The sequence below is a fragment of the Ovis canadensis genome, chromosome 6 (assembly GCF_042477335.2).
Source record: "Ovis canadensis isolate MfBH-ARS-UI-01 breed Bighorn chromosome 6, ARS-UI_OviCan_v2, whole genome shotgun sequence".
Classification (NCBI taxonomy): domain Eukaryota; kingdom Metazoa; phylum Chordata; class Mammalia; order Artiodactyla; family Bovidae; genus Ovis; species Ovis canadensis.
The window spans coordinates 82348819-82367487 of record NC_091250.1 but is presented as its reverse complement, the minus strand read 5'-3'; the positions used below and the strand labels follow the sequence as shown (position 1 = coordinate 82367487).

At 38.4% G+C, this 18669-nt stretch overlaps 1 protein-coding gene across 1 annotated transcript in view; it reads right to left on the bottom strand.

Annotated features, from left to right (window-relative positions):
- Positions 1–18669, bottom strand: part of GABRB1 (gamma-aminobutyric acid type A receptor subunit beta1) — a 438990-nt gene that overhangs the window by 97457 nt on the left and 322864 nt on the right. The window contains exon 5 of the mRNA XM_069593059.1: positions 13044–13126. Within this exon, the coding sequence (XP_069449160.1) occupies positions 13044–13126 (83 nt within the window). The remainder of the gene's footprint in view (positions 1–13043; positions 13127–18669) is intronic.

The window sequence follows — 18669 nt, the reverse complement described above, 5'->3', positions numbered from 1 at the left end:
ATTATCTAGGTCCTCAGGGTCACCCCCTCATCACCTTCCTTCATCCTGACTGCCACAGTGATGTGTTCTTAGGTCATCTGCATTCATGCACTGTCCATTTACTGAGTTACACAGATTTTTTTTTTCTTTTTTTTACATTTAATATCCTATTCTCACTGGTGCTGCCATTATTTTTTCTCTTCCTCTTTGAATTTTTACGTGCTCTATATGCCAAAACAGTATGTTGGTTTTAGAGGGAAGGTATTTTGCATAATCGTCATCTGACTGTAGAGGGGAAGTTTTAAAAAATGTCTCCCCAAAGAAATGTAAAATAATACTCTCCCAATTGTCCTACTGATTATTTACTTCAAAACTTTAATAGCATAGTCAAAGGGTCAAGCCTGAGGTTGGTAAATTTTCAGTTTCCTAACCAGTGTGTGGAATTATAATAAACTTAAATTTTCTTCCTAGGTCACATGAAGTTTAGGAAGAAGTATCCTTCTGCTACTGTGATACCTGGTCATAGTTACTCTTCTTAAAATTTTACTTTGAAGTGAATTTTATGCATATACACTATTTAAAATTCCATATTTTGTTCCACTTGGGGCTGAACTATGATAGTAATCAAAGGATAATAATAACTGAATACTATAATGATTACTACTCCTAAGAATAGAAGTGCTAGGATATAAAGCAAAAGAGTGCTGAGTGCTGAGTGCTGAGACAGGATGTCTGAGAGTGCTGAGTGCTGTCTCAGATGTCTCAGATACTACATTCACTTGCCACAATTTAGACCATGAAAAAAGCAGCCCACCTGGGTCAGGGTGACAGTATGTTGAGTTCACCTGGAGGCATGAATGCACACAGAAGGTTTAAACATGACAAAGTTAACATAGAACACCAGCTCTGAGACTTACACATCAGCCCCAAAGAATTCACAGGAGAAGCATCTTTTCTGTGGAACATTCTTTCTTAGACAGTAAAGATCTACCCTTATAAGTAAATGGTCTTCTCTGAATCAAAATTCTAAGAAAGTGGAAGCATGGACATGCCATCTGCTGAATTGAGGACAGCATCAAGTAGAGCCCAGAAAAGTTTTTAGACATTCTAAATAGACTTCTAGGTGGAAATATCAAGTTTACAATGGAAAGTCTCAGTCTAAAGTTCAGGCAAAAAAGCAAAGGAGAAAAGAAAAGATACACCCATTTGAATGCAGAGTTCCGAAGAATAGCAAGGAGAGATAAGAAAGCCTTCCTCAGTGATCAGTGCAAAGTAATAGAGGAAAAAAAATAGAATGTGAAAGACTAGAGATCTCTTCAAGAAAATTTGACATACCAAGGGAACATTTCATGCAAAGATGGGCTCAATAAAGGACCTTATCTTAACAGAGATAGACCATTCTTTCAAGTGAAGTGAAGTGAAGTGGCTCAGTCATGCCCAACTCTGTGCGACCTCATGGACTGTAGCCTACCAGGCTCCTCCATCTATTGGATTTTGCAGGCAATAGTACTGGAGTGGGTTGCCATTTCATTCTCCAGGGGATCTTCCCGACCCAAGGATCAAACCCCGGTCTCCTGCATTGTAGACAGACACTTTGCTGTCTGAGCCACAGGGCAGTATCTACAAGCATTTTGTACCATTCTTTCAAGTTTTGAGAGAAAGGAAGTAAGAGATTGGGAAAAGCTTAAGGGGAGTGGTGAAGTAGAGTAGCCATGTTTTGTGAGTTTTCAGCTTGTTTTTTAAACTGTGGAAAAAGAGGTAGCAGACAGTGTGAGACTGAGGATCTGAAAAATCAGGGGTGGAGGTATGTATTAACTTGAGAAAATCATTTACCAGAGGAGGAAGAAAGAAACGAAAGTCCTGAGCACAGGGGCCAGGATCAGTCTGTAAAAGAAAGAGGAATACCTCCTCCTCTTAAATACAGGGGGCTAACTTAGAATGGTGAGGATATAAGGACATTTAGAAAAAGGGGTGAGTCTGCTGAGAGATTTCAGACCCAAAATGGCTTCAATTTGGGGGTGGGAGGGCAGGTAGTGAGAGTTGGCACTATCTGCTGACAGAGAGAGGGTAGGATTAGGGTTGGTTTTCTTCAACAGTTGTTGCCAAAAATATATTGCAAAAGGCATTAGACACCTTCATGACTGTTGTCCCAAAGTCTTTCTATATTTCCATATGGCTTCAAACCTTCAAGTGATAGCTTTACTGATTTCAAATTCCAAATCCTCCAAATACTAAATTTTTTTATTTTTTTCCATGTGCCATTAACTCATTTTGTAGCTTCCCAGGGCTATGAAGCATCCCAGGGCTGTGAACTCATTAATGTGCTCGAAGTTCAAATAAAATTTAAATTTAACAAGGCTTTATGGTTTTCCTAATTTTACTCAATTAGGTGACATTAAAGAAAAACACAACATCTTTAATTTGTCTCAAAGGACCTAACCAAGGAAAACATTTCCTCATCTTTGAGATTGTAATGGAAGAAAATACAAACTAGTAAATGTATTAAGGTAGGTAAAATTTCTACTCTATTGGTCATAGTGTATAATTAATTCAATCTTCAGTTCAGTTCAGTTCAGTTCAGTTCAGTTGCTCAGTCGTGTCCGACTCTTGGCGACCCCATGAATATCAGCACGCCAGGCCTCCCGGTCCATTACCAACGCCCAGAGTTCACTCAGACTCACATCCATCGAGTCCGTGATGCCATCCAGCCATCTCATCCTCGGTCGTCCCCTTCTCCTTCTGTCCCCAATCCCTCCCAGCATCAGAGTCTTTTCCATTGAGTCAACTCTTCACATGAGGTGGCCAAAGTACTGGAGTTTCAGCTTTAGCATCATTCCTTCCAAAGAAATCCCAGGGCTGACCTCCTTCAGAATGGACTGGTTGGATCTCCTGCAGTCCAAGGGACTCTCAAGAGTCTTCTCCAACAACCACAATTCAAAAGCATCAATTCTTCGGTGCTCAGCCTTTCTCACAGTCCAACACTCACATTCATACATGACCACTGGAAAAATCATAGCCTTGACTAGAAGGACCTTAGTTGGCAAAGTAATGTCTCTGCTTTTGAATATGGTATCTAGGTTGGTCATAACTTTTCTTCCAAGGAGTAAGCGTCTTTTAATTTCATGGTTGCAGTCACCATCTGCAGTGATTTTGGAGCCCCCCAAAACAAAGTCTGACACTGTTTCTACTGTTTCCCCATCTATTTCCCATGAAGTGATGGGACCAGATGCCATGATCTTCATTTTCTGAAAGTTGAACTTTAAGCCAACTTTTTCACTCTTCTCTTTCACTTTCATCAAGAGGCTTTTTAGTTTCTCTTCACTTTCTGCCATAAGGGTGGTGTCATCTGCATATCTGAGGTTATTGATATTTCTCCCAGCAATCTTGATTTCAGCTTGTGTTTCTTCCAGTCCAGCGTTTCTCATGATGTACTCTGCATATAAGTTAAATAAGCAGGGTGACAATATACAGCCTTGATGTACTCCTTTTCCTATTTGGAACCAGTCTGTTGTTCCATGTCCAGTTCTAACTGTTGCTTCCTGACCTGCATACAGATTTCTCAAGAGGCAGGTTAGGTGGTCTGGTATTCCCATCTCTCTCAGAATTTTCCACAGTTTATTGTGATCCACACAGTCAAAGGCTTTGGCATAATCAATAAAGCAGAAATAGATGATTTTCTGGAACTCTCTTGCTTTTTCGATGATCCAGCGGATGTTGGCAATTTGATCTCTGGTTCCTCTGCCTTTTCTAAAGCCAGCTTGAACATCTGGAATTTCACGGTTCATGTATTGCTGAAGCCTGGCTTGGAGAATTTTGAGCATTACTTTACTAGTGTGTGAGATGAATGCAGTTGTGTGGTAGTTTGAGCATTCTTTGGCATTGCCTTTCTTTGGGATTGGAATGAAAACTGACCTTTTCCAGTCCTGTGGCCACTGCTGAGTTTTCCAAATTTGCTGGCATCTTGAGTGCAGCACTTTCACAGCATCATCTTTCAGGATTTGAAATAGCTCAACTGGAATTCCATCACCTCCACTAGCTTTGTTCGTAGTGATGCTTTCTACGGCCACTTGACTTCACATTCCAAGATGTCTGGCTCTAGGTGAGTGATCACACCATTGTGATTATCTTGGTCATGAAGATCTTTTTTGTACAGTTCTTCTATGTATTCTTGCCACCTCTTCTTAATATCGTCTACTTCTGTTAGATCCATACCATTTCCGTCCTTTATCGAGCCCATCTTTGCATGAAATGTTCCCTTGGTATCTCTAATTTTCTTGAAGAGATCTCTAGTATTTCTCATTCTGTTGTTTTTCTCTCTTTCTTTGCACTGATTGCTGAGGAAGGCTTTCTTATCTCTTCTTGCTATTCTTCGGAACTCTGCATTCAGATACTTACATCTTTCCTTTTCTCCTTTGCTTTTCACTTCTCTTCTTTTCACAGCTATTTGTAAGGCCTCCCCAGACAGCCATTTTGCTTTTTTGCATTTCTTTTCCATGGGGATGGTCTTGATCCCTGTCTCCTGTACAATGTCACGAACCTCCGTCCATAGTTCAGCAGGTACTCTATCTATCAGATCTAGGCCCTTAAATCTATTTCTCACTTCCTTGTATAATTACAAGGGATTTGATTTAGGTCATACCTGAATGGTCTAGTGGTTTTCCCTACTTTCTTCAATTTAAGTCTGAATTTCCTAATAAGGAGTTCATGATCTGAGCCACAGTCAACTCCTGGTCTTGTTTTTGTTGACTGTATAGAGCTTCTCCATCTTTGGCTGCAAAGGATATAATCAATCTGATTTCGGTGTTGACCATCTGGTGATGTCCATGTGTAGAGTCTTCTCTTGTGTTGTTGGAATAGAGTGTTTTCTATGACCAGTGCATTTTCTTGGCAAAACTCTATTAGTCTTTTGCGCTGCTTCATTCCACATTCCAAGGCCAAATTTGCCTGTTACTCCAGGTGTTTCTTGACTTCCTACTTTTGCATTCCAGTCCCCTATAATGAAAAGGACATCTTTTTTTTGGTGTTAGTTCTAAAAGGTCTTGTAGGTCTTCATAGATCCGTTCAACTTCAGCTTTTTCAGCATTACTGGTTGAGGCATAGACTTGGATTACTGTGATATTGAATGGTTTGCCTTGGAGACAAACAGAGATCATTCTGTCATTTTTGAAATTGCATCCAAGTACAGCATTTTGGACTCCTTTGTTGACCATGATGGCTACTCCATTTCTTCTGAGGGATTCCTGCCTGCAGTAGTAGATATAATGGTCATCAGATATAATGGTCACCAGATATAATGGTCATCTGAGTTAAATTCACCCATTCCAGTCCATTTTATTTCACTGATACCTAGAATGTTTATGTTCACTCTTGCCATCTCCTGTTTGACCACTTCCAATTTGCCTTGATTCATGGACCTGACATTCCAGGTTCCTATGCAATATTGCTCTTTATAGCATCAGACCTTGCTTCTATCACCAGTCACATCCACAGCTGGGTATTGTTTTTGCTTTGGCTCCATCCCTTCATTCTTTCTGGAGTTATTTCTCCACTGATCTCCAGTGGCATTTTGGGCACCTACTGGGGAGTTCCTCTTTCAGTATCCTATCATTTTGCTTTTTCATACTGTTCATGGGGTTCTCAAGGCAAGTATACTGAAGTGGTTTGCCATTCCCTTCTCCAGTGGACCACAGTCTGTCAGACCTCTCCACCATGACCCATCCGTTTTGGGTGGCCCCATGGGCATGGCTTAGTTTCATTGAGTTAGACAAGGCTGTGGTCCTAGTGTGATTAGATTGACTAGAGGAGCTATTCCACGTTCAAGATCAGGAGGGGCGGCGGTGAGGAGATACCCCTCGTCCAGGGTAAGGAGCAGTGGCTGCACTTTACTGGAGCAGCTGTGAAGAGATACCCCACATCCAAGGTAAGAGAAACCCAAGTTAGACAGTAGATGTTGCAAGAGGGTATCAGAGGGCAGACACACTGAAACCATACACGCAGAAAACTAGTCATCCAATCTTACATTGGTGAAATGTCTACTTTATCAATCATGTTCCCCAACTGACACTAGGCCCTTTCATTTGTAATCCCTTTAAAGCTCCGTTATGACTACAAGACCATAAACTAGAGAATACAAGATCTACAGCTAGGTTATTTGTTTCTTTGTCCTAAAGTCTGAGCTTCTTCTAGCTTAAGCTCCTGAAATATCAGAAGCAAGCAGCAGTTTTGTTGTTCAGTTGCTAAGTTGTGTCTGACTTTTTGCAACCCCATGGACTCCAGCACGTCAGGTTTCCCTGCCCTTCACTATCTCCTGGAGGTTGCTCAAATTAATGTACATGATATAATAACCACCCACTTCTCCTCTTACCCTCAATCTTTCCCAGCACCTGGGTCTTTTCCATTGAGTCAACTCTGCCTCAGGCATACAAAGTATTGGAGCTTCAGCTTCACCATCAGTCCTTCCAGTGAATATTCAAGGTTGATTTCCTTTAGGATTGACTGGTGTGATCTTGAGGTCCAAGGGATTCTCAAGAGTCTTCTCTAGCACCACAGCTTGAAAGCATCAGTTCTTGGTGCTCAGCTTTCTTTTTAGTCCAACTCTCACATCCATACATGACTACTGGAATGACTACTGGAAAAACTATGGCTTTGACTATATGAACCTTTGTTGGCAAAGTGATGTTTCTGCTTTTTAATATGCTGACTAGGTTTGTCATAGCTTTTCTTCCAAGGAGTAAGCAGCGTCTTTTAATTTCATGACTGTAGTCACCATTTGCAGTGAACTATTTTGGCAAGCAGAAGCTTCAAACTGAATGGTTTATCTGTGTTAGTAGTCTTGATCACACCTTTTGTAATGCAGTGAGTGACTGAATAAATGAAACACACCGGGAAGTAAAGAAAACTAAAGATAGCAGAAAATGATTTGTCAAAGAAGCTGACATAAAATAAGTAGATTTTAATATTCAAGGAAAGATATTTAGGGACCAATAACTTAAGTATCCCAATTTTCTAGCAGTAGACTTACTTTTAATAAGCAAAACAAATCACTTGTGACTTCTAAGAAGGAATTATTAATTCTTTACTTAGCTTCATGATGCACTAACCCATATGAAAAGTTTAGTACAAGAAGCCACATAAATTATTATGAGCTGAACTTTCACTTAAGGTATTGATATATCCAGTAAAGATACTGAAATTCACACTCATTATACCCTCAACTTCACATGAAGACATTAAGTTGTTAAAAGAAAAAAAAAGGAACAGTAAAGAAGCTTAACAAACCATCAGGAAAAATAAACAGTGAAGCAACAATGCCTCCGTTTAACATTCACCTATTATCTTAATGAATAATCTATTTTTCCTATGTCACTACATAAAAACTTGTCCCTCTGTTTTTTCCCATATATCAGCCAAAGGAGAAATGAATAATGTATTGGATATCTAAGAATATAAGGAATCATTATCATTGATACTAATTAATGACTTAAGTAAACACAATGTTACATTTAAAAAAATAAATAAAGCTCAGTTATGGTCTTCATAAAATGACAATTCAGGGAGATCTGTTTCAGTAAATAATGCAACACACATTTCTTCTTGAAGAGTTAAAAAATAGATAATAGATTCAGTATTTATTAATGCTTAGCATATATTGATTATATACTTATGGCAGGAACAAACAAAGCTCATTTGGACTCTCTGTTATTGCCATATGTTACCTTGTTGCTGGGAGTTATTCCTCTTAAGATTTAAGACCTCTTTATATTGGTTTATCTATTGTTAAGAAGAGATACATTTCAAGGAAAGTATTGGCTCTAAGCAATGTTGTCATTTGAAGCTTTTAATTTTTTTGGCCGGGGTGGGGGGGGGGGTACTTAGCAGCAGCAGCAGCAGCAGCAACACCAATGGAATCAGGAGTACTTGGTTTCCTGTATCCACAGACTATGCTTTCTCCACAGTTGCAATCATTTGACCCTTGACCAAAGAGCTAAATTCTGTTTCAGCTTCTGGAATCGACTTTTATTAGGGATAATTTCAACCCATCTTTGGTTGATTTAGCACCCTCAGTCTAACTGAGAGTGGTTCTGACTGGTGCTATATTCTAATCATTGATGTCCTGTTTCCTTGCTCACCTGTTAATTGCAGGATTCTATTATAGAGAATAGATTACCTGGGTTTGAATTTCCACTTCACCACTATCCTTGCCTTATGGCCCTGGGGAAGTTATTTGACTTCTCTGAAACTCACAGTATCTCTCAAATGCTGTTAGAGATATACATTTAGTCATTAAGATAACAGGTCTATCTTCTGCTATGGAGGTGTTAGATTAATGCCTAGCTTTTGCCTGGCAAATAGAATGCAGTTCCCTGTTCTTTTCCCTTTCTCCCGAGTTCCTGACTTCATAGACTCCTCATTACACAAATTCTTACTGACTGAATTACTTCTTTGCTTTAGGTTCTTCAGGGACTAGAGTTCTGTGACCTGCTGTTGGATCACTTTATGATGGTCACAGTCTGCCCACACAGTCCTATATGTGTATATTTAACTTATTGAAGTATAATTGATTTACAATGTTGACTTAGCTTCTACTGTACAGCAAAGTGAATCAGTTATACATATGCATATATCTACTCTGTTTTTTTTTAAGATTCCTTCTACATAAAGGTCATTACAGAGTATTGACCAGAGTTTCTTGTGCTATACAGCAGGTCCTTATTAGTTGTCTATTTTACATATAGTAGTGTGTATATGTCAATCCCAGTCTCTCAATTTATCCCTAACCCTCTTTTGCCCTTGGTAAGCTTAAGTTTTTTTTTTTTTAACATCTGTGACTCTATTTCTTTTTTTTCTATTTTTAATTTAAATATTAAAAATTTGTTTACAAAGTTGTGTTGGTTTCTGCCATCATGCCTGCTAAGTTGCTTCAATTGTGTCCGACATTTTGCGACCCTATGGATGGTAGTCCATGAGGCTTCTCTATCCATGGGATTCTCCAGGTGAGAATACTGGAGTGGGCTACCATGCCCTCCTCCAGAGGATCTTCCCTACCCAAGGATTGAACCTGCCTCTTACGTCTTCTGCATTGGCAGACTGTTTCTTTACCACTAGTGCCACCTGGGAAGCCGGGTTTCTGCCCTACAACAATGCAAATCAGCCATAATTATATACACCTAGCCCACCTTCCCTAGCCTCCCTCCCCTTCCCACACCCCATCCCTCCACATCGTCGCAGAGTACTAGACTGGGCGTCCTGTGCTACACAGCAACTTCTCACAAGCTATCCATCTTACACTTGACAGTATGTATATGTTGATGCTACTTTCTCCATTGGTCCCACTCTCTCCCTTCCACACTGTGCCCGTAAGTCCGTTCTCTACATCTGCATCTCCATTCCTTCCCTGTAAATAGGTCCATCAATACTATTTTTTTTAGATTTCATATATATGCATTAATATTCTGTATTTGTTTTTCTTTTCCTGACTTGCTTCACTCTGTATAACAGACTCTAGGTTCTTCCTCCTCACTAGAACTGATTCAAATTCATTCTTTTTATGGCTGAGTATATATGCATAAAATTCCATTGTATGTATGTACTACATCTTCTTTATCCATTCATCTCTCAAGAGACATCTAGGTTGCTTGCGTGTGCTGGCTATTGTAAACAGTGCTGCTATGAACATTGGGGCACATATGTCTTTTTTTGATTATGGTTTTCTCAGGGTATATATGCCCAGTAGTGGAGTTGCTAGGTCAAATGGTAGATTATTCCTAGTTTTTTAAGGAATGTTCATACTGTTCTCCAAATGGCTGTGTCACTTTACACTCCCACCAACAGTGTAGGAAGGTTCCCTTTTCTCTACACCTTCTCTAGCATTTATCCTTTGTAGATTTTTTTGATGACGGTAATTCTGTACAGTCCTATATATTAGCCGATTTTAGGGTCCCAGTTACCATGCCTCATCCATCTACCCAGACAACTGTTTGCATCTTACTGAGTTGCCTCAAAGATTATCATATGCCTGGGTCACTACTTATTGCCTGACATCATATCTTATGATAACTTTGGACTCTCTGATTGTTTGGGCCTCCCCCAATCCTTGCCTCACAAAAGTTATGGTTAATTCTGCCTCATTTATAGTTTTGGTTTGGCTCATGATATGATATGCTAAATGGTCCTAAAGGTAATCTATTTTCTAAATAGGAATAAAAGAAATTGCCTACTTAAAGAAAAATGTAAACTTGTAATAATAGAAAGACTCACTATGCATTATAAAATAAAATATTTTGGGGGAGAGAATGTTGATAGCTTTAGCACTAGCAATTTATCCACAGAATCAATTCCAGTACTTGTCAAAATTCATTGCTTTTTAAAGTGCATGCTGTAAACATAAGATGTTAGAATTTTAACAGATTGCCATATCCTAATGTGGTTCAACAGAAGCAAAGGTAAAAAAATCACAATCAGTGGAAGGAGACTGAGGATAAAAGGCTACCTATATAAATGAGCACCTTTCTCTTTCCATGTCAGTTCCAACAGCTAACAGTTTACCTGCTTAGCTAAAGTTCTGTCTTATTTGTAAAACATTATTAGCCCATAACAAATGACTGGGTTTATATTTCATTCCTATAGTATGAATTTGCTTGTCATTGGCATTTAAACCAAAAGTCACTATTAATACTTTCATATATTAATACCTTTCAGCCAACATATTTATATATATATAATTTTTTTATTTTTCTTTCTCAAAACTTTAATTATTTTTTTTTAATTTTAAAATCTTTAATTCTTACATGCGTTCCCAAACATGACCCCGCCTCCCACCTCCCTCCCCACAACATCTCTCTGGGTCATCCCCATGCACCAGCCCCAAGCATGCTGTATCCTGCGTGAGACATTGACTGGCGATTTGATTCTTACATGATAGTATACATGTTAGAATGCCATTCTCCCAAATCATCCCACCCTCTCCCTCTCCCTCTGAGTCCAAAAGTCCGTTATACACATCTGTGTCTCTTTCCCTGTCTTGCATACAGGGTCGTCATTGCCATCTTCCTAAATTCCATATATATGTGTTAGTATATTGTATTGGTGTTTTTCTTTCTGGCTTACTTCACTCTGTATAATCGGCTCCAGTTTCATCCATCTCATCAGAACTGATTCAAATGTATTCTTTTTAACGGCTGAGTAATACTCCATTGTGTATATGTACCACAGCTTTCTTATCCATTCATCTGCTGATGGACATCTAGGTTGTTTCCATGTCCTGGCTATTATAAACAGTGCTACAATGAACATTGGGGTACATGTGTCTCTTTCAATTCTGGTTTCCTCGGTGTGTATGACAACATGGAAGAAATAGACAAATTCTTAGAAAAGTACAACTTTCCAAAATTGAACCAGGAAGAAATAGAAAATCTTAACAGACCCATCACAAGCACGGAAATTGAAACTGTAATCAGAAATCTTCCAGCAAACAAAAGCCCAGGTCCAGAAGGCTTCACAGCTGAATTCTACCAAAAATTTCGAGAAGAGCTAACACCTATCCTACTCAAACTCTTCCAGAAAATTGCAGAGGAAGGTAAACTTCCAAACTCATTCTATGAGGCCACCATCACCCTAATACCAAAACCTGACAAAGATGTCACAAAAAAAGAAAACTACAGGCCAATATCACTGATGAACATAGATGCAAAAATCCTCAACAAAATTCTAGCAATCAGAATCCAACAACACATTAAAAAGATCATACACCATGACCAAGCGGGCTTTATCCCAGGGATGCAAGTATTCTTCAATATCCGCAAATCAATCAATGTAATTCACCACATTAACAAATTGAAAAATAAAAACCATATGATTATCTCAATAGATGCAGAGAAGGCCTTTGACAAAATTCAATATCCATTTATGATAAAAACTCTCCAGAAAGCAGGAATAGAAGGAACATACCTCAACATAATAAAAGCTATCTATGACAAACCCACAGCAAACATTATCCTCAATGGTGAAAAATTGAAAGCATTTCCCCTAAAGTCAGGAACAAGACAAGGGTGCCCACTTTTACTGCTACTATTTGTATATTTTAAAATTAGAATATTAATTAAAGAACAGCTGATGAATGTTATTCATTCTAGGTTCTAGAGGTAATAGATCAATATTTATATCTGAATCTATATCTATATAAGCATTCTTTATCTAGTTCTATGTTTATATTCAGTAAAACTAGAAAATGAATGTAATTACTCAATAGTCAGACAATGGGGAATACATTTATTGTTCAATAATACTAGAGGATCACCTGGAATTTTCCCATTTTTCTTTACCATTTTGAAGTTTAGATTTGGAAAGCATTTAAAATGATCTAAATAAATATCTGTCTATTCTTACATTACATTAAGTTGTATTACAATGCTCTGAATTACCTACTGCACTTTCTCTGTCCCTGAACACCAGGAAATGGCCTTGGTCTTGTATTCACAACAAATGGAATCAAATGTCTGCATGTTGATGACTGAGAAACAATGAAACAAAGATAATCAATCAGATTAACTCTTAGTGACTAAAATATTCTAATTGTTAATCAATGAAAAACAGCCCAAGAGGACAAACCTAAACTACAAGCCACAAGATGAGAAATGGACAATACCACTTATCATCTCATCCTTCCATGAAGAAAGACTTTACCATAGTGTTTTTCTAGACAACAATTTACAGTCCTTCAGGCAGACTATAGAACCAAAGACAATCTCACAAAGTCTTTTCAAACTAAATATTTCCCTTCTCTAATGCAGCTTGGGTATTGGAATGTCTTGGAAGAAACTTGATTTTGAGAAGGAGAAAGCATGAATTTATAAATTGTCCAGCTAAAAGGAGTGGACTTTCCTTAATGATTCAAAAAGATAACTGCCAATACAGAGGAAAATGTTACTAGACTGTGAACCCTTTGAAAAGTCGGCAGGGGAGTGTAGGTGAAATTATCCCGGTGCCAATTACTCAGTGCGAGTTTGCACTTAATTAGGTCAAGCAAACATCCCTCTTTTTTTGTCCCCCTGTCCAAGTTAACTCACAACTTTCAATCTCCAGGGTGCAGTTTTGTTCATCCAGAGGATATCTCCGTAGATCCATCATGCACGCAGCTGTGGTTGTGATCCTGTCAGGGTGAGAGAGAGAAAAGAACATCGTAAAGATGGTGACTCTCATTTCCAGGCTTTCTAGCCCTGAATCATGCCTACTAGATGGCATCAAAGCTTTGTGATTAAAAAATTTTAAAGATAGGCAATGCTACTTTCTTAATTTGTTCCACCCTCTCCCTCCCATTCTGTATCCAAATCTCCGTTCTCTAAATCTGCATCTCCATTCATTACCTGGGATAGGTTCATCAGTACCATTTTTCTAGATTTCATATATAGGCTAGTAGAAGTTTCTATATAACACAGGCAGCCCAGCCTGGTGCTTTATCACAACATAGAGGGGTGGGATGAGGATGGGGAAGGAGGAAGGCTCAAGAGGCAAGAGATATATAGTTATGACTGATTTGTGGTGTTGTATGGCAGAAACCAACACAACATTGTAAAGCAATTATCCTCCAATTAAAAAATTTAAAAAAGAAATATAGTAAAATGATCTAAAAAAATAAAAGTAAATAAAAGATAAAAATTGAAGACAGGCAGATTGAATTTGAGTCTTTCTTTGCTGCTCACTAGCCATGTGAGGTTGGGCTAGTTAATATATCTCCAGGAGCTTCAGTTCACCCATCAATCAAAACACCTACTGCACAGAATGGCTGTGAAGATTAAAAGAGATAATGGGTATGAAGCTCTCAACCCAGTGCTTCATACTTAGTAAGTGCCCCATGAAGGATGGCCATTATTATAGCTATAAATTATCCCACAGCCCTTCCTATATTCACTAGCATCCTAGCAATGTCTTTGTCAATATCTGCAGCATGGCTGGCTTTACAAGGAGGAGAACATTTATCTATGTTATGCATCAAAGCCTACCTCCCTCTCCTGCTACAACCTAATGATAAAACAGCAACAGCAAAAAAACAACAAAATTTGTCCTTCATGACTTTTAATGCCTTGCACTGCCCACTATTAGAGAGATTTGTTAGATTCATCTCTGAGTCCCTGGCCTATAGCATATAGCCAGTAAAGAAATACTATCCTAGTGCTTACACCCTATTTACCAACTACAGTTTGGCTTATGTATTTATGCAGACCCAGGGATCCTGACTCTAGATATCCTACCTGGGTTTCCACGATCCCTCCGTTTTCTCACGGCTGGGCTAGTTTCGTGGACTGTGCTGAGTGTTTGAGAGGAACTGAAGTCTTAGGGCTAGTCCACTCACACATACATTTGATATCACTTTGGGACTGACAAAATATTTTTCTCAAAAAAGTGAATTACCTTGTCCTCTTTTCACAAAATAAGGTGTAATAATGATTTTTTTAATTCAAAATTCAAACTTAATAATAAGCTTTCCTTTTAATCTTAAGGCCCAGGAGTTACAGCACTGGAAAATTCCCAAATATAAATAGAAGTCCAACTATATCTTCTTATGGGGGAACTTCTTTGTTAGAAGACTACTGCACACCGTGTTCTGAACCTAGCATGTTTACATTGATGATGCATCTTGGATTTGGTTCTATATTAGTAAATAATAAGCCATCTGTAAAAAATTTACTACAATGTATTGAGTTGTATGGAAATACCATCATTTATTTCCCTCACCACCCTCTAGTGGGTATTTATGTTGTTTAATATCATTTACTTTTATAAATAGAGGTGCTCTGAATATACTGGTATACTCTATGATACTTGAGTATGTTGACTGGCTATTTCTAGAAAGGGAATTGTTAGAAAAAAAGGTATATGCATTTAAAATTTTGCAACATTGCTGCTCATCAACAGTGTATGTAAATTTGAAAAAGTTCTTTTCATACCTGTGTTTTGTGAAGCTGTCAAGGCAAGTTATTGTTTTGGTGATTTGTGTTAAACTAACAGGCACCTTCTTCCTTAAAACAGTATTAGGCATAAACCTTAGACCATCCTAATTTTTCTTTGGGTTTCTTTGTGAAAGTTAAAAGTGAAGCTTCTCTTTTAAGCCTCTCTTAGATAAAATGTTGGTCAGTTAATCAGATTTATTTGAGTATTAGGCAAGAGTAAAAGGAATTTTAAAGTTTAATTTAAAGAATTTCAAATGTTTTACAACAGTTGTGGTTGTATTCTAGAATTAGCACATAAAAGGGTTTTAGTAGATTACTTTTTGCTTTCTGCTCCCATAATCATGTGACTTGATTGATTTTTCTCATTTCACAATATATCATGAACAGCTTTCATTGTCTGAAAATACAATTCCACCACATTCTTTTTTGGTCTGCATAGTGGGGGCTTCCTTGGTGGCTCAGATGGTAGAGGATCTGGCTGCAATGCAGACGACCAGGGTTTGATCCCTGGGGCGGGAAGATCCCCTGGAGGAGGAAATGGCAACCCACTCCAGTATTCTTGTTTGGAGAATTCCGTGGACAGAGGAGCCTGGGGAATATAGTTTATGGGGATGCAGAGAGTTGGATACAACTGATAAACTAACACTAAGTGTTTCAAACATCTTCAATAAGACAACATAATAAATATTTAAAAGCACTTAAAAACATCATCTCTCTACCATATTCTTTGTTTAACTGCTGCTTATGAATAAAAAGGATTGTGAAAATGTGAATGTTTTCTAGGAATTACTAAAGTGCAGCCATCCTTATGATCCTATGACTTAGCCAATTATTTTCAACCAGGAATTGTTTTTACCAACAGGGGACATTTGACAACATCTGGAGACAGCTTTGATTATCAGGCTTGGGGTGGAGGGTTGATACTGGTGTCTAGTGGGAGTATGACCAGGGATGCAGCTAAACATCCTACAGCGTGCAGTACCTCCCCAACAATTAACAATGTTCCAAAATGTCAGTAGTGCCACAGTGGAAATACCCTGCTATAATGGTGCTTTCAAACATTTTTCCTCTAAGGAGACTTTTAACAAAATGGAAACTTACAGAGAACCTCAATATATAAAATACAAATGAAATAAGTGAAAGCCATATGTTGTTAATGCAGATTTATTATATAAGTTCAAATGTTGACATCTATCTTAATGTGAGCACACATGAAAGCAGGAATTATGATAAGAGTTATGGTCTTCAATCTTCCTCAGTGCCAGTTATTTTTGTTTTGTATTTTATTTGTGTGGTATTGAGAAAATCCTCACAAATATGGAAACACTTGCCTCTAAAATCTTACATGACCAGTCATGGGCTACCCCGAATTCAGAGAAAAAATGTCCATTTGCTTTGTAATCACCTGTATAATCAATGACACCTTTGCAGAGGTTTTAGATACATTCAAAGGCAATGGCACCCCACTCCAGTACTCTTTCCTGGAAAATCCATGGATGGAAGAGCCTGGTAAGCTGCAGTCCATGGGGTCGCTAAGAGTCGGACACAAAGAAGCGACTTCACTTTCCCTTTTCACTTTCATGCATTGGAGAAGGAAATGGCAACCCACTCCAGTGTTCTTGCCTGGAGAATCCCAGGGACAGCACAGCCTGGTGGGCTGCCCTTTATGGGGTCGCACAGAGTCAGACGCGACTGAAGCGACTTAGCAGCAGCAGCAGCAGCAGCAGCAGCATAGGTGGTTGATCTCTAATAGATACTTGCTGCTGCTGTACATAGTATTGAGAATGGAATGAACTGAGAAAGTAGCATTGACATATATACGTTATCATGTGTAAAACAGGTAGCTAGTGCAAAGCTACTGTGTATCATAAGGAGCCCAGCCTAGTGCTCTGTGATGATGCTATAGGGGGTGGGATGGGAGGAAGGGAAGGAAGGCTCAAGAGGGTGGGCATATATATATATATATATGGTTTGTGTTGTTGTATGCAGAAACCAGCATAATATTGTAAAGCAATTTTCCTCCAGCTTAAAAAAATGGAAACTTTACTTGGTGTTCCATGCTCCGCATAAACTAACCTGGCAGCACAAGTTGATATTATGATGGCCTAGAATGCATTAAAATGTGGCATAGGGCACATTACAGTGTACATGCTTATAGTTTAAGATAAATGCAATATTTAAATAAAATTAAAATAAGATATGTGTGGAACAAAGCAACTTTGGGGATACTTAAGAACACTACATGAACCCCCTTGTCAGCTTTTCTAACTTAATTGACATCATTTTTCGACATGTCATATGGTTAGTTTACCACATCATATCAACATCAGGACAGGCTGAACCACTGATTCACACATTGTAAGGCTGTGGAGGTTTTACAAAGCAGTTTGAAATGCCAACAAAGCATTGTCAGTAAAATGAATAACATGTCTCATGCTTATGGGTACTACAGTTGTGAGTGATTAAAAAAAAAACCAAAAAACGAATTTTGGAAAGCATAATGGAATTGACCATTGCTATGTGTTATGATCAATCCATTCAGCAATCAATACATATGAGAATTTTTTTGATATCACATAGGAAATCTGTATACCACACCAGAACTCTACCTATAACCTGATGAGTTTTCAACTGTGATTGCTTGGGTGAGTTCATTTCTCCTGCCCCAAATCCCATTAAGATACCAAAGAGAACTAAGTCATCACAATTCAGAAAGAGGCGATCAAGGCAGCTTCCAGAACTCGAGCTGTGCGAAATTCCTGACTTCCTCTACAGAGCACTGACATTAGTGGAACAACGCCCTTCTTTAAATCTAGATGTTCCAAATTTTGAATTCTCAAGAGGATTTCACTGGCTCAACTTGGATTATGTGCCAACACTCCCCAAATTATTGTTAAGGGCAGGAAAGAAAGCTAGGCACAAACAAATGCTATCACCAGGGACCAGAAAGGGTCTCTCACCTAACAAGAGAGGAATTACTAAAACTCAGACAGGGACCCCTACACAAGCACATACTCATAAATTCATGTTGTGACCCATAGAAATTTATGCAACAGAATGTCAGTCTCTGCTAATTTAAGAGTTTGGTGTCTCTAGATTTTGTAATACATATGGCTAAGTGAGCTGACAATCCTGAGCTCTTTGTGAGAAAAATTACTCAGCGAGAATTCTCAGGAGCATCAACAAAACGATGTCATTTTGTTGGGCAGAGTGCTGTTCGGCTCGTCTTGGGTGTGAGGCAACAATGAACATCTTGAAAAATGACTGTTCTCTATGTTTCCATTTGTTTGCGATTGCTCAGCAGTGGTTAAGTCACCTCTACAACTAATTAACACATCCTCATGGAAATGTTCCCAACATTGTGGCTGAAGCAGTCTGATATTAAAAATCTTCTACGGAGTTAAAGGTGCCAAAGGTCACAAAACTGGATAGGTTGAGGGCTTTTGAAATTGAAGCATATTTTGAATTTTTAAAAATGTTCACACTCATTAATTCTCAGTGTGTGAAGATATGACTATTGGCTATTGGCAAATGAAAGTACAATAGGGTAGAACCAGCAAAAGGCAAAAGTATCAAATGATTGTCTTTCTGAACTCAGACTTTCCAGAGGTACAGATTCATGATGGCATAACACTCATCTGTCTTCTTTCAAAGACATTTAGAATGACTTACATTATAATCCAATTTATTGACATTTTGAAGGTTAGGTCAGAACACTATAATAGGCTGTTAGTTAAACTATGGC